The 26,778-nt window shown below is 37.4% G+C and overlaps 2 protein-coding genes across 3 annotated transcripts in view; both read left to right on the top strand.

Annotated features, from left to right (window-relative positions):
- Nucleotides 1-6,421, top strand: part of lcor (ligand dependent nuclear receptor corepressor) — a 60,925-nt gene extending 54,504 nt beyond the window's left edge. Inside the window, exon 7 of the mRNA XM_060842215.1 lies at nucleotides 4,842-6,421. Coding sequence (XP_060698198.1) covers nucleotides 4,842-5,799 — 958 coding nt within the window. The 3' untranslated portion in view covers nucleotides 5,800-6,421. The remainder of the gene's footprint in view (nucleotides 1-4,841) is intronic.
- Nucleotides 6,422-7,093: 672 nt separating this feature from the next.
- Nucleotides 7,094-26,778, top strand: part of wu:fc17b08 (uncharacterized) — a 54,754-nt gene continuing 35,069 nt past the window's right edge. The window contains exons 1-2 of one of the 2 annotated variants that reach the window (XM_060842214.1): nucleotides 7,158-7,185; nucleotides 26,429-26,561. The gene's annotated coding sequence lies outside the window, so the exon portion shown is untranslated. Of the gene's footprint in view, nucleotides 7,186-26,428; nucleotides 26,562-26,778 lie in introns of both variants that reach the window. The other variant, XM_060842212.1, reaches the window with a different exon arrangement.

Here is a 26,778-nt window from a genome sequence, read left to right as displayed (position 1 = left end):
TTCCAACCCAATCTAGTCCCACCTGCCAGCACCTGGCCCATATCCCTCCAAACCCTTCCTATTCATATACCCATCCAGATGCCTTTTAAATGTTGCAATTTAACCTCTCCGCCCCCACCCCACTCCGGCCTATCACCCTCACCTTGACCTCCTTCCACCTATCCCACCTCCATCGCCCCTCCCCCTAGTCCCTCCTCCCTACCTTTTATCTCAGCCTGCTTGGCTCTCTCTCTCTTATTCCTGATGAAGGGCTTATGCTCGAAACGTCGAATTCTCTATTCCTGAGATGCTGCCTAACCTGCTGTGCTTTGACCAGCAACACATTTGCAGCTGTGATCTCCAGCATCTGCAGACCTCATTTTTTACTCGAAGATTGTACTAACCTCCACCACTTCCTTTGGTAGATCATTCCATACAGGCATCACCGTCTGAAAGAAAAAGTTGCCTCTTAGGTCTCTTTTATATCTTGCCCCACTCACCCTAAACCTATGCCCTCTAGTTCTGGACTCCCCCACCCCAGGGAAAAGACTTCGTCTATTTATCCTATCCATGCCCTTCATGATTGTATAAACCTCTTTAAAGTCACCTCTCAGCCTCTGACGCTCCAGGGAATACAGCCTAGCCTATTCAACCTCTCCCTATAGCTCAAATCCTCCAACCCTGGCAACATCCTTGTGAGTCGTTTTTGAACCCTTTAAAGTTTCACAACATTCTTTCGATAGGGTGGAGAAGAGAATTGCATGCAATATTCCAAAAGTGGCTTAACCAACATCCTGTACAGCCGCAACATGACATCCCAAGTCCTATACTCAGTGATCTGACCAATAAAGGAAAGCATACCAAACGCTTTCTTCACTAACCTACCTACCTGCAACTCTACTTTCAAGGAGCTATGAACCTGCACTCCAGGGTCTCTTTGCTCAGCAACACTCCCCCGAATCTTACCTTTAAGTGCGTAAGTCCTTGTCAGAGAAGTTCACTTTTAAGCCTATATAAAGGCTGGTTAGAGTTTGTGTACTGTCTTTACTTTTCGTTGCCACAACACTAGGTCAACATCTCTGCATCGAGCATCCCAGCATATAGCAGAGAAATCGCTAGGCTGTATCCTAGCATTAGAGGTCTGATTTACTAGGAAAATCTAGAACATTTCTTAGTAATTAAAAGGAGTTGTCCAGCAGTCTGAGAGTATACAAGACACTGACTGGAACTCTTTGTTCAGCACCACAACCATTACTTGTCAGTATGGTCAGTGTTAAACCTACCCACTTACACAAAAAAAAAACAGCCTTTGGATTCATGATGCAGGGAAACACTCAGTGCAGGAATCAGTGCAGCCCTGTTTGACACTATTAGCTGCCATCAGGTAACTTTAAATGTCCAGAGTAAACATTAGTGAATAGGTGTTGGATAAATGAGAATATGGATAGTAGGGTAGGCTGACAGCTGGGTGATATAGTAGTTGTTAGGGAGAGAGTTAGGGCAGTAGGTGGGTCAAGAGGTAGTTGGATCAGGTCAAGAAGGGTTGTCATGTCAAACTAGTGAAATCATGTTGGAGGGGTTAGGCCAGGTGATGAAACTAGCCAAGTTGGGGCAGGAGTTCAGGTCAGGTGCTGTCAGAATGTTTGCAGGGTCAGTTATACAGTTACCCAGGAATTATGTCAGACGTCACATGAAACCAGGTTATAGGCCAACAGGTTTATTTGAAATCACAAACTTTTGGAGCGCTGCTTCTTTGTCAGCTCCTTCACCTGACAAAGGAACAGTGTTCCAAAAGTTTGTTTGTCATCTTTGTTTTTTTTAATACACTCACAGGATGTGGGTGCTGCTGGCAAAGCCAACATTTATTACCTACATTTATTACCTGTCCCTAGATGCCCTTGAAATGTGGTGATGACCTTGTTGAACTCGTGCAGTTTTGTCTCCTACTTAATTGAAGACTTTATTGGAAGGTCTCGTGAAGCATAGGAATTGTCGGTTTGAAAATAAAACACCCTGATGAATTCCCATTTTAACTTGTGGGACTAAGACTTGTAAAATGCAATTTAGGATTGGTGCAGTTGGGCTATGTATGAAGTTATGCTCGGCAAATGGAATAGGCACCCAAATGAATCAGGAAAATTGAAGATTTTGGAGTTGTTTGAAGAACCAATGGGACACTGTAGCAGGGGAAGTTTAGGAGTATGTGTTTTTGGAGATTATTTTAAAATAATTGTTGAAATGTTAAACTTGATGCCACATTGAGCAGACTGCTGTTTAATGGGCGTGTTTGTTTTTGTTTATCAAGGAATAGAAACATTGAAACAAAACATTCCTTAATAAGTTGAATTTATAACTAAAAGGAATGCAGCAAATCAGCTCGCCACCTATCTCCCTAAACTCATGAGGTATAAATTTTCTCTATCAGTTGTCAGCAAAGCAAACGTTCTCTTGTTGACCTTTTGAGCAAGACGATCTACAATTCAGTGCAGGTTGGCACTTATAGGCTACAGATTATCCAGTGTAAGCAATGTCATACTGGACTGCTTTCTTACAGTTATTAGTGATCTTTACAATGTATCTAATCTATGCCTCTATATATCTGTAAAGTCTCCACTAAAGTATTTTGATATGTTTCCTTTCCACTCATCTGACCTGTTGTCATCAAACTTGCATGCTTAAGTCTTATTTGAGTACACAGTTGATGAGAAGGTATCCCTGTTAATATTCTACAAACATGATTTTTTTAAAAAAGTGTGTGTGCGCAACTGCTGATTTTGTATTTCATTATAGAAATGCTATTACCTAGTATTAGTAGAATACTAATTGTATCTGCCATCCAGAAGTAGTTCTGAACATGAGATTGAACACATTATCAAAAGGAAAAAAAGTCAAAAATAATGTGATGGAATTGGTGTAATAAGAAAATCAGATTGGGTAACTGAAAATTATTTGATTTGTGATCAGTAATTTGAAACATTGCATTTCGATTTGATAAAGGTGTTTAAAGTCCTAAAGAGTTTTGGCAAAATTGATAAGGAGAAACCATTTTTAGTGAAAGGAAAGTCAGTAACCAAGGGATGCAGATTTAAAGTATTTGCTGAAATAACCAGAGGTGAGATAAGTGTTTTTTTTCTGTGGAGTTGTTATCAACAAAAATGTAATACCTGAAAGGTTAGTGAAAGCTGAATCAGTATAATTTTCTAAAAAGAGTTGGATAAATGCTTGAAGAGCAAACAACTTGGAAGATTATGGGGAAAGATCAGGGCCATGAAATTAGTTAAATCTTTCAAAGAGCTGGCATGGAAAAATAGACCAACTGACTCTATCTTTGTATCATTTTATGATTTTTGTGGGCATGAAAACATTAGCATGATTTCCTAAAAGGCTGAATTATTAAAGGGGTTAAACAGCTGAACTGCATAAACAAGTGAAATCCTCAATTAGTTCGTGGCTGTGCTGATTAATCTTTTCTCTCCTGGATTCAAAGTACTGGTGCTACAGTTAGCTTGAGGGAACGAACACAGTCAGGATTTACCTTCCAGGTAGCTATCCAAAGGCCTTTACAAGAAATGCATCTGTGTGAATAAAGACAAAAATGAACAGAAATATAATGGGTGGCATGGTGGCTCAGTGGTTAGCACAGCAGCTTCACAGCACTAGGGACCCGGGTTTGATTCCAGCCTCGAGCGACTGTCTGTATGGAATTTGCATGTTCTCCCCGTGTCTGCATGGGTTTCCTCTGGGTGCTCCAGTTTCCCCCCACAATCCAAAAATGTGCAGGTTAGGTGAATTGGCCATGTGAAATTATCCATAGTCTTCAGAGATGTGTAGGTTGGGTGCCTTAGTTGGGGCTAAATGTAGAGTAATAAGGTAGGGGAATGGGTTTGGGTGGGTTACTTTTTGGAGGGTCGGTGTGGACTTGTTAGGCCTAATGGCCTATTTCCATTCTGTTCTAAGATAACTATTTAATTTTCGAAATCAAGAGCCCATTTAGTCAATACTGCCTAAGCCAGATTTGTGAAAGAATTTAATTAGCCATACCTGCTTAATCTTTCCCTATAGTTCTGAAATTATATTTTTTCCAAAGATATGTGATAAGATTGCCTTTTACCATTCAGTTCCTTGGTTGAAATATGAAGAGTGACTTGGGCAAGTACCAGAGGGCACTTGGGACTCAGAACTGGAGTCTTGAATAAGTTAGCGGCATCGGGATTGAATGAAGGGAGGGGAAGAAAAGTGTGATTCCAATGTGAAAAGTAAACTGACAAACAATACAAAATTATTGGGAACATTCCTATTTTGACTTCATAAGACTTGCATAGGTTGTTTTATTAAGGTGATATTTGTTCGAAGGTCATTTCTACACTTTTGTGAAAGTATGGCTTGCACAAATGTCTGATATTTTAAGATACAGTATTAAATGTTTGATCTTCCTTCATTTGCCTGACTCTTTTATTACTTGTTTAGAGGTAACGTCACATTTGTCATACTAAAATTAATCCTGTTTTGTATACTGGCAATATATGTTAAGTTGTAATATGCAATAAAGCTACTGTTTCAGAAATTTGTGCACCCTTTTTAAAAACAATTGCCCTTACTGCTGCATTTAGTTTTATTTTGAGGGAGCCTTGATTGCAGTGCCTCAGTTTGAGCTATTTCAAACTGTTGGTGAATATTTTCTATTATAAATAATTATTGAAACAAAAAAGTCAAATTTGATGCAGTTGCTGAGATTGTTAAATTCAATAGATTCACAAAGTGATGTTACCCAAGCAAGGTCTTCTAATAAAGGAGTGATCCCATCGATTCCTTCCTGCCTGTGCAAGTCCTGCTCACCTGAGTTTCCTTCCATCCAATCCTAGGCGTCCTGTGAGAGCTGGCCAACAGCAATTGGACGGCGAATCGCAAAGTCTTGAAGGGGCACTTCCAAAGTCACTAAGAAGCATCCAGACTGTGACACAGGGAGATTATGGATCTTCTGTTATTCTCAAAATCCCAGCCACTCGATCATCCCAGAAGAATGAGGAACCAGTAAGCAGGAGTGAGCCATCTCCTCTACCCAATCTTGGACCAACATCTCAGCACCGTGGACAGCACTTAGTACTCGCCAGAGAGGCCCCCTGGGCCAAACCACATTATGAATTTAATTTGGAACATGTAAAATTCAGGGGAAATGATATATCTTCAGATACCGAGGAACCTCCTTTACATCAGGTTATGTTTCAGAGGGGATCAGTTCAAACAAAACACGGGAAAAAAGACCAAGGCCATTCCACTTCAGTGGATTTGAAGATTCCACAGGTTCGGGGAATGGATCTCTCTTGTGAAACCAATGTCACAAATCATTATAACTGTAGCCCATTGCTCATGAATTCACAGATTGAAAGTGCACTGCACAGAAAACTCAGAGTGATCCTTCCAAAACAGAACTTGTGGCACAGGAAAGGGGTAATGAGCTTGGCTGATGAAGGTCATGATTCTTGGGGCTCAGATGCAGAGCAGCCAACCTCTAGTAAGCAACAGGCCACATCTGACCAAGAAGGCGACTTGAAGCAACCCAGAAAGAAGCGAGGACGCTACCGACAGTACAACAGTGAAATCCTAGAAGAAGCTATCACTGTGGTAATGAATGGCAAAATGAGTGTCTCGAAAGCCCAGAGTACCTATGGAATCCCTCACAGTACCCTGGAGTACAAAGTGAAAGAGAGGCTGGGTACTTTGAAAAACCCGCCAAAGAAAAAGCTGAAACTCCTCACTCCAGAACCCCAGGAATTAGATGATGAGCTGGAACACAGTCCTAGTAATTCAAAGGTTGAGTAGGGTTTTTGTTGGTGCTAGTATTTTTTGATATCTGGGTGAGCACTAGCATAGCACACCAACAGTTTGAAATGACACAATGCTGGCGCAGGGTGGAGGTAGGTTGGGAACAAAAGAAAGAAATCTCTGTTACTGAAAATTCCAATTAATATTTGTTTACAACCAGCCAACATTACAGTAATACCAAAACAAACCAAAGTTCTGAGTATCTTGAAAATACAAAAAAACCCAGAAAATTCTGGAAATACAAAGTTCTAATAGAAAGTCAGTAACCTGAAACATTAACTCCTGTTCTTTCCACATGTGATACATTACCTGCTAAGTGTTTCAAGCATTTTCTATACCCCTTGATAGTAATACTATTCTGGTCCAGCCACAAAGCCTGGGAGAAATCTCTGAATCTTTGTTTTTGTAGTAGCAAAGGAGTTTGTACTGAACGAGTGTAAGTTTCTGAAGCATTGTAAGTTAGCAGTACCAAACTGAATAGCACTTACGGCAGGAACAGCAATCAACATTTTACATAGCTTTCTATAAAAGAGAATTGATAAATTGAACATTGGTAACCTAAGTTTCAGACCAGACATTGTTTATGCCATTAGTATTTAATACTATGCAGCAGTTTTAAGAAATGCATTCCAAAAAAAAAGATAGGTGATATATTCACACGGATACAGTATTATTATAAAAAAAATTCTAAAATCCATAATGTCTGCATTTAAATTGTGCAATAAACGCAAAACGCAGTTTTGTTGGATGTACTTGAATTGATTGCGGAATTTTATAAACTGCAATAGGGAGAAATATTGTCTTACCCTTGCGATGGCATTGCAAAGCTCCTACAACACTTTTTGATTCGCCCTCCCCAAGAATTTTTTTTTTTAAAAACCCTTTAGAAGGAGATGCCTGTAAACTGTCTCCTTTTGATCTGAGTATTTGCTGGTGCGAGACCTAATTAGACGAGGCAAGGGAGCAGAAAATGTATCTGCAATTGATGTATGATGGTGTTAATTGGGTACATTTGCAGCACTGCAATTGTTGCATATTATTTCGCATAATTACTGACATTTTTTTGGGTAACTTGCCTGTCAGTGCCTATCTTTAATCTCCGATGTAATTAAAATTGAACAGGCGTGTGCTGTAGCCTTCTAACGCTAAATCTGCAGATTGACAATTGTACCAGCCAGTCCCAGAGATGTGTTCTGTCCTGAACCAATTGCAGGAGCTGTGGGCGGAATTGCTTAAGTCCCTTTTTTACCAAGGATTCTGGAGTATGGGATGTAATTGTAGTTGTACGTTTTTTTTGAAAAAAAAATGTCTTCCCACAAATTTATTTTAAAGAAGTTCAGAGACAATGGAATGACCGTGAATTGGAAATCCTCCATATGAAATGTAAGTTGCTTGGAAAGACATATGAGGCTAGGAAGAGGGTATGGCTTTCATTTGCTATTTTGACCAACATATGTTTTTTTTAATATATAAAAAATAAATAGATGCGCTTCTCCTCTGATCGTAAAACCTCTTTCTTTTAAGCTGTTAGATTGAGATGTTGTAGCGGAACGGTCAGGGCTGGAACAGAGCCGCCTCACTGTAGTTGAATAAAAGAAGGTTTTGTTATGGCTGCGCTTTTATTTGAGAGTTGTAACAGGCCTAGCGAGGAGCACAGCCCCCTTAAACCACCAGAGATTGTACTCCTGCATGATGAGCCCACCGCCCATTAGTCACCAAATATTAAGCTTTGCCAGGGTTAGGTAACCTGCCAGAGCTGATTCAGAACCCGCTGCTTCACTCTGATCAGGTTAAAGGCTAAACATTGAGAGCCCCCTTTTCGCTAACGCTTCCTGTTTTAACAATTAGTGTAAAATTCAGAACCTAAGTTGGTCGTGAGTGTAAAGTGGAACCTTCCGTTTCAGAGTGGCTGAGCCAACTTTCGAGTCTTGCTGCACCAGAACCTGTACAGTTGGAATTTTAAAAAGAGTATCACATTTAGGTTCGTACGGCATGAACCCTTCCTTTGTCAACATGGATTATTTTCATGCAAGTTGCTTAAAACGTGAACTGTTTTAATCGATACAAGTACATTTTGAAGTTTTTGTCTTTGTGAGACATTCTTAAGTTGACAATTCGAATTGGTAACGTTTTATTGAACTATGAACCGATCATACGATGAGGTTTGAAGCAGTTTTAAAAAGTGCCATTTATCTTTTCAGGCTTAAAATCCAATTAGATTGCATGTGACAAATTTATATCATATGAGATTTTATTTCGAAGCAAGTGAGCTTAATGGCTTTAATTAAGGGTGGCACAAGAGGACACAGTTTAGATTAGATTACTTACAGTGTGGAAACAGGCCCTTCGGCCCAACAAGTCCACACCGACCCACCAATACCCCTACATTTACCCCTTACCTAACACTATGGCCAATTCACCTGACCTGCACATCTTTGGACTGTGGGAGGAAACCCACGCAGACACAGGGAGAACATGCAAACTCCACACAGTCAGTCGCCTGAGGTGGGAATTGAACCCCCGTCTCAGGCGCTGTGAGACAGCAGTGCTAACCACTGTGTCGCCCAGTTTATGATTAGTACAGATTGACAAAGCAAACTCTTAGTGGAGCTCTTGAGGAACAGTGGTAGTGTCCCTACTCTGAGCCAAGAGGCATGGGTTTTAGTCTCACCTGTATAATTCTCTGAATCTGCTTAAAGTATCTAAACGCTTGGCTTGAGGGCAGTTATGGCATGATGATAATGTCCCTTCATCTGAGTCAGGAGGCTTGTGTTCAAGTCCCACCTATTGCAGGGGTGTGTAATAGCATCTCTATCAGGTTTTTTTTAAAAAGCACTTGGTTTAAAGGGCTCAGGTGATGCTGAGGTAGTGTACCTTCCTTTGATACAGGAGACATGGGTCAAGTCTCACCTGCTTCCAAAGTGAACAGGTAAGTTGAAAATGATTAGACATTGTTGGGAGACAGATGAGGAAGATGAGAGTTCAGAATTTAAGTGTATTAAACATTACTAAAATATGCCCATTCGCTTTTGAATTATGTCTGCTTTTGAAACAAACAAATTCTTGGCTTAGAGAGTACAGTTGTAATGTCTCTTACTTCTGAGCCAGGAGTCCAGGCTCACGTCCTATCTGCTCCAGAGGTGTGTAACAATATCCTTGAATAGCTTTTTTTAAAAAAAGCTCTTGGCATAGATGCATCTAGTGTTCCCACCTCTGGGCCAGGATTGCCAGGGTCAGTTCTCACTTGTTCCATTATATCTCTGAATGGTTAGTTAGAAATGCTTAAAACCTTGGCTTTACTTAAATGAACTTCTTCCCACTAATGTCAACCTCACATTTCAGGTTTCAAATAGGTTTAAATTTGGAGCTTTTCAACATTGTTCAGAAACTAAAATATTTCTAAAAATGTTGAACAGCTACTTTTGTTGTAACAGATTTTTTTATTAAATTCATTTCAGAAGTCCATTTATATTGTATCTCTGTAAATAGGACAATGAACTAAAACTTGAAATAGTAGAAACATTGGATGATTTTTTTTGTCTTCATTTTCATAATTGAAATAGTAGAAACGTTGAGTTTTTTGTTTTCAAATTTTCATTATTAAATAGGCTTTTAAAAAAATCTATTCAGAAAGTATTGCTTTCCATATGTTAATGTTAAAAGAACGTGACCGTTAAAAGGCCACTGGATGGCTATGTGAATAGGAAGATAATAATGACTCTAGGAAACTGGAGGTAGTGGGGAGAGAATATTTGGCAAACTTAATCGCACAGGAGGTAAACTTTATTATTGACTAGTGTCCTTGGCACAAATTAAATTTATACAACATTGTGGACTATAATTCATATTTGACTTATTTTTGAATTTTTCTTTAATTGCAAAGCAATGAAGTCAAACTAAAATGTTGGTTAAATAGGTTGTTCACATTAAAGGACAAATTAAGTGTTTTACTTTATTATTATAATCTGTCTGTATCAGAGCTTCTTTGGCTTCACAGTGTGAATATTCCCATATTTATTTGAGGTGGACTAACCCATAGTGGTATTAGAGGGTGGTAGAATGTGGCCTTGTTCACCTGTACTTCCATACTACTTAGTTTGCATTCTTAGGCATTCTGCTGTGGTAAAATGTTAATTTGGTTCACACACACAGAGGGGATTCTTTGAATGGGCACTATTATAGGCCTCCAGTTGTGAATTTGAAGAGCAGTATTTTGGTGGCTTATCACTTTTGTAGGAGATGCATAGCAAGCTGACATCTGTGTAAGAAGAAAAAGGAATAAAAAGCATTTTATAACTCATGCAGATAGACCATTTGTGTCTTTATGAAATTTCTCATGTCATTTTAGTGAAGCTATTCCTTTAAAATAAATGGCCCATTTCTCGATTCAGTGAGTAGAGAGGATGGATTTCATAGGGTGCATTAACCGTGAATACTTTCAGGGTTTTAATGCTTCTTGCAGTGGGAATTCATTTGGTGTTGTGAGAAGAGAATTCTTGATTTGGTCATACATTGATTCTGAACTTGATGAATATAATAAACTTTTTAAAAATTCTGGAGTTGTCATAGAGATGTACAGACCCATCAGACCAACTGGTCTATGCCGATCAGATATCCTAACCTAATCTAAACTCATTTGGCAGCACTTGGGCCATATACCTGTAAACCTTTCCTATTCAGATACCCATCCAGATCTTTTAAATGTTGTAATTGTACCAGCCTCCATCACTTCCTCTGGCAGCTCATTTCATATATGCATCACCCTCTGTGTGAAAAAGTTGCCCTGTTTGTCCCTTTTAATTTTATTTCCCCTTATACTCTAAACATATGCCCTCTAGTTATGGACTCCCAACCCCAGGGAAAGACCTTGTCTATTTAACCTAGCCATGTCCCTCATGATTTTATAAACCTCTATAAGGTCACCCCTCAGCCTCCTTAAGAATGTTGTTATTTTATCCCATCCACGGCTTTAGATCATTCATTTTCCAATTTTCAAATATAGAGTGAAAATGAACTCTAAAGATGATGAATATAAATATGGTGAATTGATTGTATTTCCCTGGATTTCTTTTGTCTCTTTTTTTTCATGGTGCAGTATGTGAACGTGGCTTTTGCTGTTAAATCAGTGTTGCTTTGTTCACGAATGTTTTTGCTGGAGTGTAATGCCAAATCATGGAAAGTAGTCACTCGATTAAAATGTAAGATTTTGTCTTGATGAACATTAAGTTTGTGACTTTAGATACTCACTAAATATCACAATTCAATTTTGGTTAGTGTTAAGTATCAACTGATCCTTTACTATGTTTAAAAAAAAATGAAGTGATCTAAATTGATACTTCAGTTCCTGTTGATTCAAAGAAGTTTGCAAAGAAACTGATGTTACACAGATAACTTTATATCCATAGAACTGCAGTTTTGCTGCCTAATGACCAGTTTATTTTAAAGCCCGTTAGTTTTCCAAGAATATGTCATTGAATTTGATGCACATATTTGAAAGCTGTTTTACATTTCATCTAAACAAATAAATTATGATCAACCCAGAAGCAAAATATTGCCATTACTGAAAATCTGATTTGAAAAACAGAAAATGCTGGAAGTACTCTTCTGAAGAGCGAAAGAGTTAACATTTAAGTTCTGATGAAGGATTATCAGCCTAAATTTTGATTAAGGTGTAACATTGTCTTCTGTAATATGAATATCATGGCTGTGATTGTGGATCTTGTACATTTACTTAACTTTTCACATCTTGATTAATCTTCAGCATTGCTCCTCAAATTCACTGCAACAGATTATAGATCATTTTTAACCAATTTGCTTTTTCCACCATTCCTTAACTAGAGATCTTTTTAATAGCCTATGGTTAATGTACACAAATACTTGTTTAGAGAGAAAGGCAACCAGAAGTTCCCTCAGTTTGGAAATGAATATGTGGTGCCATGTTGGCAAACTAGTGAGAAGAGAAAGGTTCTGTTTTCTGATGTTCTTTTGAGGCCCCAATATCATCTGAAACTACGTGTGACACCGAATTACTAAATTGCTAAAACAACTCAAGAACCTTCAACCTGGCAATGCCATATATTAAATGTTAACATGAGTGTCAAGTTTTTATGCTTATCGCAGTATAATTGTGCTAAGATATCGAATTGGTTTATTTAAATTGAACACTTTAATATACAAAACCAGAAATTGCTGGAAAAGCTCAGCAGGTTTGAGAGCATCTGTGGAGAGAAATCAAAGTTAATATTTTGGGTTCAGTGAGCCTTCCTCAGAACGCTTCAATATGCCATGTCCCTTTTTTTTTCTTGGTTCTTATTTCAAAATCATAAACGTGCTGCAGTAGTTAAACTGCAACTGTGATTAGTTATTTGCTTTTGTGTGTAAAAATAATTTCAAAATAGTGCAGGAAAATCCTGAACTTGTTATACATTTCCCAAAGCTTGTATGGAGCAGGCCACAACTGTTTTTGTGTTGACATGTCGCCTTTAGTTACCAGAGGCGTTGAAGGTTTTATATCTGATGTGACTTTTAATTTTAACTATTTCTAGGTACAGATTTGTATACCTTAAGATAATTCCTCAGCTTCTAAATGTAAGAATTGACTTAACATCAAATGTCAGTTAATAAAGAGCAGACTGGCTTGTGAATGGATCGGAATCAAAGCAAGAAAAGAAAATTTGGATGTTGTATGCTTGTGCTCACCTAGGAAATAGCTCATGTCAGTGAAATTGCTGACAATATTCTGCTTATACTGCAGTTGTCTTAATAATTCATACCTAATTATGCACAACTACTTCACACTATCAAGTCATGATAATGGTACTTTCACTGTAATATTGTATTAATACAAGACTTTCTCACCTCTTTGTGATCTGCAGCCTTATAGCCTTATTTATAAAAATTCATAAGCCACCATAATAAACAGCCATTGCAATATACTATAGGTGATTATTGTTGAACATTACTGGTTTGGTTCCTTTTTAAGGTTTTAAATTTCCTCAGAATTACTTACAGAAACTGCTTGTTTCCAGTAGTTTAACATTCTCCTCGAATTCAACAAAGAAATATGTCTAAGAGGAGTGTTTTGAAAAACACAAATGCTTTTGCAGTTTATACTGATGTGTAGTTACCAGATTTCTGATTCTCAACACTAAAATAATCATTTGATAAGATAAATATCAACTTAAGGCAAAATATTCTCAAATTCATTTTGTGTTTTTTTTTGGAGAAGAAATAAGAAGCACTCTCCTGAACTTTGCCTGTCCATTTTCTTTGTGGCTTTGGAGCAGAAAGTCTATTATTTATGACATTTTGAATTAATCATTATTTAACTAAAGTGAACTGACTGTGGGCAGCATCTGTTTCGCTGAATTATTTATTTATATTTATTATAAACAACTAAAATGAAGTATTATTGTGTCATTTTTGAAAACTTAATAAGCTTCCTTTTCAGTTGGAACACTGTATTAAATCTTATATATTTGAGACCAGTGCTGGAGTCACGCAGTTTCTTGGGGGAGTAGGGGGTGATGTTTGTTTGTAACATAAAGAATGTTTGAAATTGAAATACTTTTTTGTTACTTCCTAGAATTTTGATGCTTTAGACTATAACATTTGACAGCCAGAACTGTATTTGCAAAATAATTGCATGGTTAACACATCTTGCAATGGTTGGTTTGTATTCTGTGCCTACCTTTTACAAGTATGCATTCTAGAGCATTTTCAATTGGGGTGAGAAAAAAAGATAAAGAAAATGGAGAATAACAGAAGTTAGGAAATTCTACTTCTGCTAATGACTTTGCATGAATACTGTAACATACTCTAAAAAGAAACTTGGCACACTATTCTGACATTCATTCCAAATCAAAGGTTTAAAAGAAAGGTATAACTGGGAGGTGAAACAAAACTGGATCTATTTAACTAAATTTCTACTCTGTAGATTTCAATATATTTGCTGCACTGATATAACAATTATGCTCTGAATTTGAGGATGTGAATTTCTCTCTGCTTGCAAATTAGTCGGCAATCATTATTTGTAATAATTGGAAGACGACATGAGGTAGTGGAATCTCCAGCTAAATTCCTCTTGTTATTTGTCTGGTTTCATTCACAACTTGTTAAATTATGGAAACCTTAATGTCTGGAGTGGCCTTATATGAAATGAGTTTGTATAAGCTTAATGCAGTTCCTAGACAGCTTGAACCCACACTGTGAAATGTTCCTAATTTGGCGCGCAACTGATGATCTCACTCCGTTGAGAATGAAAGCAAACATATTAGAGCAGTACTGAATTGTGCTGGGCCATAGTATGAGGAGTTTTACAATGCATCCAAGAGTCTTTAGACCATAAGAGATAAGAGCAGAAGAAGGCCATTCAGGTCCATTAAGTCTGATCTGCTACTCAGTGAGATCATGGCTTTTCATCCAACTTTTCCCCATACCCTTAATTTCCTTACCTGTCTATCTCAGCCTTGAATATGCTTAATGACCCAGCTTTGACAACTCGTTGCAGTAAAGTGTGTTACAGATTCACAATGCTTTGAGAGAAAGTCTCTGTACTAACTGAGCAAGCCCTTACTCTGAGATTAGCTGTCTGGTTGTAGACTGTCCTACAAGGATAAACAGTCTCTCTGTATCCACCTTGTCAAGTCCCCTAAGAATCTTTTATGTAACAGTAAGGTCACCTCTCATTGTTACAGACTTCAATGCCCAACCCACTTGACCTCTCTACATAAGAAAACCCTTCATACCCAGGATGAACTTCGTGTAGAATCTCTGTGTGGCCTCCTTAGATGAGGGACCAAACCTGTTCAGTATTCCAGTCGTCTTGTCCCTATTCTTGCTGTGCTTTAGGTAGAGTTCCGTTCTGGAGTGCTAACATCTTCTGTCTAGTGGGCTACAAAACAGTTTTTTGGTTTGTTTTTTATGAATGCAATGCAAATAGCATTTATTCTTTGCATGTGATCATAAGCTGCACTGTTTTCCCCAAAAATTATGGAGTGATATTATAGTGCTCACTATGAACTATTTATGTAGCACATTCTAAAGTTGAAAAAATTCAAGGTAAAAATTAATACAAAATAAAGGAGAAAGAATTTGATGCTAATTTAGAGGTAGTTGGGAATTGCAATATATCATATTGTATCCTGCATGCCTTAGTAATCTAGTACATTAGAGCATTGTCAACAGTAATGGAAGCATGGTCTTAATCTTCATAAATGTTAGCTGCTTTAAATAATCCAGGAATAAAATGTAAAAAAAAAATTTTGATAGAAGTGGTCTTGGTAAATTGACCCCTGTACCCATATTTCCCTTTGGGTGGAGGGAGTCAGTTTTGAGACCTACATGAAAAACTGATGTTGTAGTTATTTTCATTCATCTTCATGCATGTAGTGTTTAATCTTGTACCTTATGTAGATTTTAAAAGTTAAATTGCAGGCACCATCCCCATGGAATTCTGATTTGATTATTGCAGCAAGCAGATCCCCTAACCTTAGTCAGCTGGGTTGCTTGAATAACTTGCATTAGAATTTTAATGCTGTATTGTAAAGATCTATTTTTCTATCACTTACTCACCCTCCCTCCCCCCACCCCCTCCAGTGTGGGTACCTAAATTTAATGTAATTGTTTGCAACAAATCACTTAAAAATGTTGAATCCAACTCTGAATTTTCCTTTGCAGTCACATTTTTGGAATATCAATTTTTCCCCTAAAAATGGAAGCATCAAAATTTTGTTAGATTATAATTTTGTTTCCTACGCTGTACAGTGTGCGTCCAGATAACAGGTTCCCATGGAAACTATGACTGAGGCTTTATAGAACTGAAACAGGTCAGAAGCAAGGTGCCTAATTTGTGAAACAAATTAATGGCTGTGCGTACAACACAGCTGTAAAGAGCTGGGTAATTTTGGCTGTAGTAACGATTTAGAACATGATTTACCAAATTATTTCACACCATCTTCAAAAAGTCACAGCTTTGTATTAATTTTAACTTTAATAAATTTGAGGATTCAATCAGAGCACATTTTCATATCCCTCATTGATGGGGAAAATGCAATCTTGTTTGATATATCAGGTGAGAGAATTAGCATGGGACCAAAAAAATGTCAACATCCAGTCACAGCATCATTATGCTCTGCTATTCACAAAAGTTTTGTTCTATTTTAGTCTTTGTTGGTTCAGTATTATTTTCAAAACAAATTGATTGAATAGTGTGCCAAGCCCTTGAGGTATTGTTACTGTATAAAGTTCTCTTTAACGTATGTATCATTTAAAAATCTGAAACTGTTTCAAAACATAGATTGTAGATTGGCGTTTGTAATGAATGTATAAATAGAGCAGAATGAAATTGATGATTAACTCGTAACACTGCGGTATTTTTCAAATGTCTATGAAACTATCTCACCCTCTGTTTTGGTAACCAAAAACTCAATCCATTTCTTCTGTCTGTGTCTTGTTTCTAATGCGTTCCTTCTGATTTTCTGTCATTTCTTTTTAGAAAGTAAATCTTTTCCCCTCCCCCTCTCCCAGGCAAGCTACCTATTAGGTGATCCTCTGCACAACGTGGCCTGAAATTTTCCATTATCATAAGCCTGAAATTATTCACAGTTTGATACCAAAGCCAGGTTTCATTTCAAAGTTAGCATACCATAGTTAAAATGGATATTTTTTTCAATCTTTCCAATTTTGAATTTTTTTGGGCCATATTAGAGGGCCTTGACCTTGAATTAGAGACTTATTTATGTTTCCATCTTTCAAGCACGGTAAATATAACTGACACTTATTGGCCTTCCTGTTTCTTCAAAGAGCATGTTATTGCTCAGATAGCAACAGAAGTTAATATTGGTTTGATAATCTATTGGGCTGAAAGATCTGTGAGATCTCCAGTATTATTACTCATTTAATACAGCCCTCTAAGTAATTGGGTTCTTGTTTGCAACTACTCTTATTTAAGGAGGGGTTCTCTTACGGGTTAAGTGCTACCTTTCTCCTTGCATATCTGCCATGTACTTTGCACAAATTGGTCTTCATAAAAATATATATCATTCTAGTTGCCAGATGTGTAAAATTTCTTCTCCATGATTTCCAAAGTAATAGAGACTAAAGATCCGATGTTCAATCCCCTATCGGATATCAGTTGGCCACTAGTTGGCGGATGATGGTTTTGGTCTCAGTCAGAATTCCAGCTGGAATTTTTGTCATCTCTTTAAAAGCCAGTTCCTTTGCTGAAATTCCAATTATGATGGAATAACCTGAAGATATTCGTTGTCCATACTTATGACAGGTGCCTAGAACTTCCTTGGAATCGTTCAAGCAACACTCTGTGCTTGAGTGAGATGAGCAAGGTTGGTTGTAGAACGTGTGTAGACTAATGCCTCGATGCCTATTTTGAGTTAATTGTAAATGTGGAGACTATGTAATATAAAATATTCCATGTAAATATGCTAAATTTGAGATTTTTCCAAATTAAATGTAGTTTAAGAATTTAGGTTCTTGGTGTTCAGGGGACATTAGTATCTACAAATATCAAGATGGAAATAACTTCCAAAACTTGTTTACAGGAAAACAGCTTTTTTAAAAAAATTATGGGTGTTATGAACATTTTTGGTGCACCCAAGGTTGGAAATAGTTCACATTCTAGACATTATGTTTGGCTTATAGCTATTACAGTGATGTTGAGGGGCAATTTTGAGTGATTTTAAAGAAATTCTGGCTCAAGTATGAACTGTGGATGTATCAGGAGTTTTCAAATAAATTGTTGATTTAGAGTATTATTTACCTGATTCAAAGTAGATATAGGCATTTCAAATCTCTTATCCAGATTCATAAATGTCCCTATTTGTTTCCAGCACTATAGCGTGTTTGGTAATTCTAATTTTTACAATATCAATATCAGTGGATGTATTTTATGTGCTTGGAATGGGAGAGGGTGAAAGGACTGAAAGTTTGACAGGAAGGTGGGCTTTGTTCCTTGTTGTGCATCTTATCTGTACATTTGTTTCACAAACAGCTCAACTCAGGTCTTTTTTCCTCAATCTTCTATATCAATTTCCCACTTTCCAGCACCTTGCTCAAATGGCCTTTTATTTGTGTGAAAAACCTTGACTGACAATGTTGGCAAGCTACTTAACCATGGCTGACATCTCAATAGAGCCTGTCACTTCCCTTATTCAGTTCTGCATGTGCACTGCCTTCCTTGTGCTCCCAAGCTAGAGAGCTCAATCTTTCAGCTTGAATTCTGGAACAATTTTGATTAATTTGTTGTAGTTAAAATAGATCAGCTATCTGAAAGTGTTGTCTGCTTTCATTGTGGTAAGAGATAAGTGGTACCTTCTGTGAGAAGATACAAGATGTTTAGAATATGGAATACTTGGATTTTGCACAGTTGCAATTTATATTCCTTTGCCTTCTCCACATTTTCCTTTGTCCTGCAAGGTCACTACAGGTTTTTTTGGATTCCTCACATTCATATGCACTATCTTCTTTGTACCTATTAAGATTTTAAAATGTGATGGATAATTATTTGGGACAGAACACTGAAAAGAGAGCTTCTGTTTGCAAAAAGAATGAAGAATAAGTGATACAATACTGTAAGCTGTAATTTATACCTCGTTATACTTTAGCAACAGATGAGTTCATGTCAGTGCCAAAAATCAGAAGCAAATTCTACCATGTGACTTCTCATCACATATTCCAATGATACCACTTATTAACTAATTATAATCCAAAGCAATTGAAATGCCCCATTTAAATGCCAGCTCTGTTGATTGCAGATAGACTCCAGTACTACCTCTGTCACTTGGCGCAGTTATGTCCCTATAAAATAAAAGATACTTCACATGAATTTTATTGGTTTGTGCGATACCAAGGTGAACGCACACATCATATTGGCAAGCAACAGTTTTAAGATGGAGGAAAAAATGGAACAGCTGTATGAACTGTTACCACTAAGATGCACATCAAAGAAATCTACCCATTTTGGTTTAATATTTCCTTTTTGGTTATTTTCATTGTGCTACTCTTTATGTTACCTGTAAGAAGAAAAAGTGACTTTTATATTTTTTTAAAAAAGCTCCTCTTTTACTGTTTTCAAAAAAAACCCTCAGGGACATTTGACACACTACTTCAAAACCACTTAGTGCAAGTTCTTTAAGCTAGATTGTTAAATTTAAGTGACATTTTTAACTGTCATGGCAGATCTTTTGGTGAATGTTAAATTTACTCAGTTTAACAATTTAGTCTGCCAAACTGAAGCTTTTTTTTCTGCACAGTGCCTCATATATTTTGTAGTGGCATTCTGTGTCCACAATTGTGTATTTCTGTACAGACCTTTTGGGCTCTGTTTTCCGAACACACCATATTTCAACAATATTGTTTGCATTTTTGTTTTGTTGAAGTTCTGCTTTAGATACTTGTCAGTTTTTAAAAGTAAAATTTTAAGAGGTAAACATTCTCAAATGAGACAATTCATCTTTGCTAGTTTGAGGGCTTTTTCAAGCATAATCATTTACTTTAATATTTTGTTGCTTCAAGTATTTATCAAATACCCTCTTGATTAACTGATTTTGCTTTAATAGCTATATATGGTAAAGCATTTCATGTTCTAACGGATCTTTTTAATGTAAAAACACCGTTAAACCTCCAAGATGCTTTTAGTACTCACCCTATCTTTATACCTCCATTACCAGTTCATCAACCCATACATAATATTTGCTGACTCCATATCTTCTGTTTACTGTTATAAATTGCTTTTACTTTGTACTAGTTTCCAACATTATTCGCCGCCCCCTCCAAAAAAAATCTTGTGATTGTGGCCTCATTGTTCTTAAACACCTCTAATGATAGTAAATCTCTTCTGTAAAATTAAAACAATGATGTGAAGAGGTATGGAATTGTGTAACTGTCATACACAGTGTTACATGTGAGCATGTTTTAACGTTAAGTCACTCAGTTCTATCTTTTGGAGGTTTGGGTTTTCATGAGGTGTTGCATAATTATATTTTGTGGGCAGCGTCTTAAGTATCAAGTTAAAGGAACTGCTGTATCCATAAATATCAGTATGCAACATGAGTCACTGAAGTTTCATGTGGTGAGGAAGAAAGGCATGTTGGTCTTTGTACTGCAAATTCAAAAACAGGTGTTTATCCTCTCTCATTGCCCATTTAAAAGAAGTTTTTAAATCGTATTTATGCAATCAATAGAGAGAGCAGTATCTATTTGATCTAGCAGTGGAGAACCTGTGTCTGATTTTTGTTTTAAAACAATGGGCTTAATATTTTCAGTAACAAAAAAATGACCGGTTATAAGGTATTAATTTCTTGCAAGTAAGTCAGATTTTCCATCAGACCCTAAATTGGTGGTACTTGCCCAAGCAATGCAAGTGCAATGAACTGTGCTTGTTAATTAGTTTAATATTTGCAGTAGTCCAGCTGCATTGAAGTTGTATCTAAAATATCCATTAAAACATCCGTATTCTCCTTGTATTCTATGGATAGCACTGATGAGGAGGGATATTGATTAGGTATTAATTAGGTTATATGACTTAACATAGCACCACAAATCTAGTACTAGAATACAGAATGGAATGTTTTGGAAATACAGACATTATAAATGGCCCTTCGCAGTTAAACATACCTAAACTTTCCTGTGGCACAACGTTCCTTCCCCTCCTACTCCACCCATTCTCCATCCTAAACAGTTTAAGAAGGTTCTATTATTCTCTCATTGGCTGGGTTTGCATTGTGGAATTTTGCTTGAACACAATGCTTCATACAAGAGTTACCATTTTCAGATGGGTAGAAACTCATTCAGTTAGAATCAATTGTTTTAAAATTGCTAGAAATTTGAGTTTTTTAAAAAAACTAGTAAATGCCGATCAGTAAAGACAAAAGAAGAGTTGGAAGTTTTGGGCTGGTGCCTTCAACTTGAACTTTGCGATCATAGGAGCCCTTTACATTCCAAAATTGTTAACAAAGCTTTTTGGCTTTGTAGATCAATGTCAGCTACACTCAATCTCAATAAGATTGTTTTAATTAACTGTTCTTTAAACTTCAAAAGCACATTACTTCAATCTCTCGTTTCAGGAATTCTTACTAGTATTAGTTGCAGAATATTCGGCATAAGCTACAGCTGTGAGTCAGTTGAATTGGGACGGAGGTGTTTGTGATGTGATCAGTCATCCCTTAAACTTCAATGTCACTGCATGTTTTAGTATATAGAGTCATAAACGGTAATGTAAGCTTATTTGTGTCCCGCTTAATACATGTATCTTTGTTTCACCATGTGTTTGAGAGGCTTATGAGTTATATCCCAATGCGCTGTGGCGTTGCAAGTTGAGTGAAGTCCCCATATGACCCCACAGTCCAGTTAGATTTTGCACACTAATACTTTGACAGTTCCCAATGCTACACCATTCTCAAACTAGTTCAACTTCCCATGTTTCAGGTAATGTTCAAAAAACGGGTGCCCATTTGGTCTGCTTGACCTCGTATTATAATGACAGTTTACAGCCTGAAAGAATGGTATAATTTTTTAAAAGCTTATTTTGCTGTTGTTATACACGTACTTCTTGTTTCTGTGTTTGTTTATTATCAGTATTTTGTATAGATGTTGTGATACTTCTTTTGCACTACTGTTAATTAATTTGTTTTGAAACTGGAAACTGATTTCAACTTGGAATACTGAAATACCCTGTGTCTTACTGTAAGTGACCAGTACTTTTTAGATTTTTGTAACTTGTGTGGTCTTTTGCATTGTACAGTACATTGAAAAACAATAATTCTGTCTCTGTGCATGTGGAATTTTTGATTGTTTATTGCATAGAAATAACATGAAGTTTAACAAATAACACAAATTATTATTGTAATGTGTTTGTAGTACTTGCTGGTTGTTTTAGGCTCAGTTTCAGTACAAAAACACTATTCTTCTAATAAATTTTGTTTGTTAAATTTTACGCTGTCTGTTAATTTTATCTTCTGTCCTCTAAATTGCTGTTTATTTCTTTGAATATTTTCTCTCTGAAGAGCTGACAATATGACGCACACTTCTGGCACCCTACCCATTCAATTTGAACTGACTTGCACACTGTTGATGTTTAGTGTGGCACCACGAATGGCAGAAGGTTGAAAGAAATAGTGTTAAGACCGAAACTAAACACAAGCCAATAAACTTATCTGGTTCAGGCCCTGAAAATTATTAGGGCTGAAGACAGTCATCATTGACCATTCAGCAATGTTTAGGTACTTCAGTATCTAAAACTGGCATTATTATTGATGCGAGCTTCTGGGAATAATTATTTCCAGTGTCTTTGGTTTGGCACTAATTTTACTCACGTTAAACTGTGGTGACCTGTTTAATATAGTGGTGCCAATGCTGTATTACAGTTAGCACATAAGCTAATGCAGTTTAATGTATTGTCAGTATATTTCTTGTTTGCTGTCAGTAGGATGCTTTTGTTGAATATCCTTTTTGTGTATTTAATTTTGCCTTGAACATTAATATAACGCAGCTACTGTAATTGCACCGCAGTGTAAAGATACTGACAGCCTTGAGGTAATATTGTTTTTTTTATTATTGATACTTCCTGATTTGTAGTATTCATTACCATTGATTGCTTCTACCAATGACAATGACAGACTTGGAACCACCAGTATGCCCTAATATTACACAACTCAACGTGCTTTCTTCAGACAATATCAGGTTTGCTAGGAAGGTTTGCAAGTTTTACTGGCTTTCTTTTATTCATGTGGTTAAACAATCGCAAATCCAAGATCGTTTGGAGCAGTCATTTTAAAATTCATTGCACACACCTGTTATTACACAAAACAGAATGGGAGGGGGGGGGTGGGAGTGTAAAACCAGGATTTTTTTCTAATTTATTAAAGTATTTTCATTGTCTGTACTAAGTCATTTTAAATCACTGAAACCTGAGAGATTTTCTTTTGTAGAATAGCATGCAGTAGTGTTTCTTTCTAGTGGACTAATGGCAGTGTTTTTTGAGGTTAAACGTTTATTTTTTTCCCTTGCAAAAGTGTTCATGCTACACCTTTTTAGAGGTATAAGAGTATTGTAGACAATGCTGTAAAGTAACCAAGTCAAAAGTACTATAATTGCAGAAATGAGTGCATTCTCATTCTGGAAACATTTTCTTCCCTGTGCCTCTTGTTCACTAGTTGACAGCAGATGATGTAGAACTATAAATTGCACCAAAATTACATTAGGATCACAGTCCTTTTGATTTAGTTGGTCTGGTAGCTGATCTCTTGAATGCATCAGCAGTGCAGGTTGCCATTACCTGTGATGTTGCTGGTTTGTTAGGGACACTCCCCTAAATGATAAGGAAAATGCACACAAGATAAGCCAAACCAAAAATGCATCTTTGCACCAAATGCACATGGGGTTTATATGAGAACGATGCCTCTTTCATATTGTGAATCAACATGTACAGAAATGTCAATTCACCCCTGAAGCAGGTGGGACTTGAACCTTGGTCTCCTGGCATGCGATCACTGCACTAGAAGTATCCAAGGATGATGCCTTTTTTAAATGAATCTGTTCAGAAATGTTGTTACACACCCTGATTTGGAGGTAGAAACCCCACCATTGCACTAGAAGAGGTGCAATGGTAGGGTTTCTAATCACCTTAGAAGATGATGCCTTTTTTTTGATGTAATCAACTGTCAGACATCATTTCATCCTCTGAAGTAGGTGGAACTTGAGCCCTGGTCCAGAGATAGGGGCATTGCCACTGCACAACAAGAGTTCGTTGCTAGAATAAATCCTTTTTTATTTCTTCTCGATATCCAGAGGTGCACTGATGCACTGCTGAATGGTATTTTTCCACCACCAAATCACTTGTTACTTTTTTCTTCTATCCTTCACCACTAAATCACCAGTGTTTCTGGATCAATTACTCCATTTACGTGCACAGCCTGCCAAAGACAGTTCAATGGCAACAGACTGGGGTCGTGCCATTTTTTGCCACCACCAAATCAACTACGATAATTTTGACCTGTTAACCACTAGCATTAAATCACTTGTGTTTTCAATTGTTCGGTTTGCATGTGGAGCCCATTAATATTAAGAAAAAGCGCACCCATTAAGGAAGCAAATTTTTAAAACAAAATTTTTATATTTTCAAATCAGCTTATTCAGAGACATTATGACACCTCTCTGGAGCAGGTGGGACTTGAACCCAGTGACACTAATATACTGTGCCACATGAACTCCTTCTGCCGTTAATCTTTATTTTAAAAATTTTTTAACCTATTTCTGAATCACTTTGTTCAGAAAGTTATTATACACTTCAGGAGCAGATGGGACTTGAACCGAGGTCTCCCGGTCCAGGGTGCAGTGATTGTAATGAAATCGGCCAACTTGACCTCATAGAATGAGTTCCCTGATTAGGGCTGTTAATCAGGGAGTCCTGGCTGACATAAAAGATTGAGAGTCAGGGATACTGACTGTGGTGTCCGACTCTGAGGCAAGGACTGTTCATTTCTTAATAAAAGGTGACTTGGTGATGGGATACTGGTCTCTGTAAAGTGATTTCATGGGTAGGGACACTACCGCTGTGCCATAATTGGGGGCCACCTATTCTTTGCAAATAGAACAATTACAGAAATTCCACCTTCCACTTGACAAAATAGGTGATAGCCATTCTCGGATTCATTTCTCAGGACATTTCCGTGACCAGAGTTAGTCTGCTTGGTTTAAATTTAAACAAAATTTGTGGCAGTTAATTGTGAGTTGCCATCAGACTGGTGCTTTCTCCATGGAAATACTTCTACCAATCAGAGTCCACTTACCAACCAGTCAACACCCTTTTTCTCCTGTCATATGAAATGTTTTCCCTTTTACATTGGTAAAGACGAAACGCTTGACAGTCAATTTTTAGTAATACTCAAGTTCTATACTACAAATGAGCAGTAAGAAGCATTTAGAAAACAATATTGTTCTTGCATCATTACTTCTCTCAAATAAGATACCCCACATACTCTTGCTCTAATTGAAAGTTTTCATTTGTACTTTGCACATAACCTGTGGACTTAAAATGACCACAGATTTTGCAGTGTCCAAGGTTCTATTAAGAAGAAAAAAGTTCTACAAATTTGTTCCATGTGTTTTTCAAAATATTTCTATTTATTCTGAAAGATGGCTAACTTTGGAATAAGGCTGCATTTATTTTCTATTCATTGGTCATCCTGGGAAGTTAATGTTAGGCCTTCTTGAGCCACAGTCGTCCTATTGCTCCCATGGTAGGTAAGGGTATTCCAGGATCATGACGCACTGAATAAATGCTATCTATGTTGAGCATGATAAAGTATAATTTGATTGTTGTGGTGGTATGGGGTTGTCATATTAAACTTGGTGACTTGCTTTAATGGATCCTGCAGTTTGTACACTTTGCTACGTTGGAAGGTGCAAGATCAGTAATCAACTCGATTACTACCTCCTGTGTGAATGGTGGCTGTACCCATCCAGACAAATGGTGAAAATTCCATTTCACGACTTGAGCTTTGTAAACTATATATTGAGGCTTTGTGGAGCTTAACAACTTTTCCCCTGTCACCTTAAATATATGCCCTCTAGTTCTGGACTGACCCATCCCTAGGAAAATACTTTGTCTAATTACCCTTTCTGTGCCCCTCATGATTTTATAAACCTTGATAAGGACACCCCTCAACCTTTTTGATGCTCCAGGGAAAACAGCCTATTCAGCCTCTCCCTATAGTTCAAACCCTCCGACCCAGGCAGCGTCCTTTATAAATCTTTTCTGAACCCTTTCAAGTCTCACAACGTCCTTCTTAAAGGAGGGAGAGCAGGGAAATCATGCATCACTAACTTGATTGAGTTTTTGGAAGAAGTAACAAAGAGCATTGATGAGGGCAGAGTGGTGGACATGATCTATATGGAGAAGTGACGACTGCGGATGGAAATCAGAGTCCAAAGTGTAGTGCTGGAAAAGCACAGCAGGTCAGGTTAATGAATTCCTGATGAAGGGCTTATGCTTGAAACGTCGACTCTCCTCCTCTGCTGCCTGACTTGATGATCAATAGTAAGGTGTTTGACAAGATTCCTCATGGTAGACTGGTTAGCAAGGTTAGAACATTACAAAGTTCAAAGTTTCAACATTTAAAAGGCATCTGGATGGGTGTATGAATAAAACATTGACCAACATGGCACAGAACAGGCCCTTCAGCCCTTAACGGTGCGCTGACCTGTGAACTAATCTAAGCCCACCCCCCTACACTATCCCATCATTATCCATTTGCTTATCCAAGGACTGTTTAAATGCCCCTAATGTGGCTGAGTTAACTACACTGGCAGGCTGGGCATTCCACACCCTTACCACTCTCTGAGTAAAGAACCTGCCTCTGACATTGGAAAGGTTTAGAGGGAGATGGGTTAAGTGCTGGCAAATGGGACTAGATTTATTTACGATATCTGGTTGGCATGGACAAGTTGGAGCAAAGGGTCTGCTTCCGTGCTGTACATCTCTGACTCTATGACTTGTTTTTGAAATGTCGTGACTTCACCTTTGCAAGACTCTTGGTATAACATTTTGTTAAGTACTTTCTTAGTCTCATCAGCATTAAGTTGCACTTAAAATATACATATTTTCTTTTAGATTTTAGATCTAACATCTTGAATAACCTGAGACTCCATCTGTGGCACACTTGGAATTCTGGTGCAGGGAACTTTAGAAGCCCAAGCTTTCTGCCAGTTTAAAGAAAAGCATTAAAAAAGAAGCAATTCCTCAGGTATAACAATAAATTGGATGGTGGAAACCTAACAGCAACAAAATGGGATCCATTGGCAGTTGAAAAACACAAGGCTAGTCTTGCCCATCACCACTGCCATGCATGTTTTATGATGGGGGACATGGCATGTAAAACATGAAGGGTGGAAAGTCCAGTGTCTTCAGCTAGCCCATGACTCAGTGTTCATGATATAGTTTAAATAATTAATGTACATTTG

Source organism: Hemiscyllium ocellatum, chromosome 22 (genome assembly GCF_020745735.1).
Source record: "Hemiscyllium ocellatum isolate sHemOce1 chromosome 22, sHemOce1.pat.X.cur, whole genome shotgun sequence".
In the NCBI taxonomy this organism is placed as follows: Eukaryota; Metazoa; Chordata; class Chondrichthyes; order Orectolobiformes; family Hemiscylliidae; genus Hemiscyllium; species Hemiscyllium ocellatum.
Note: the sequence above shows the minus strand (reverse complement) of the source record. Positions and strands in the feature narration are given on the sequence as shown.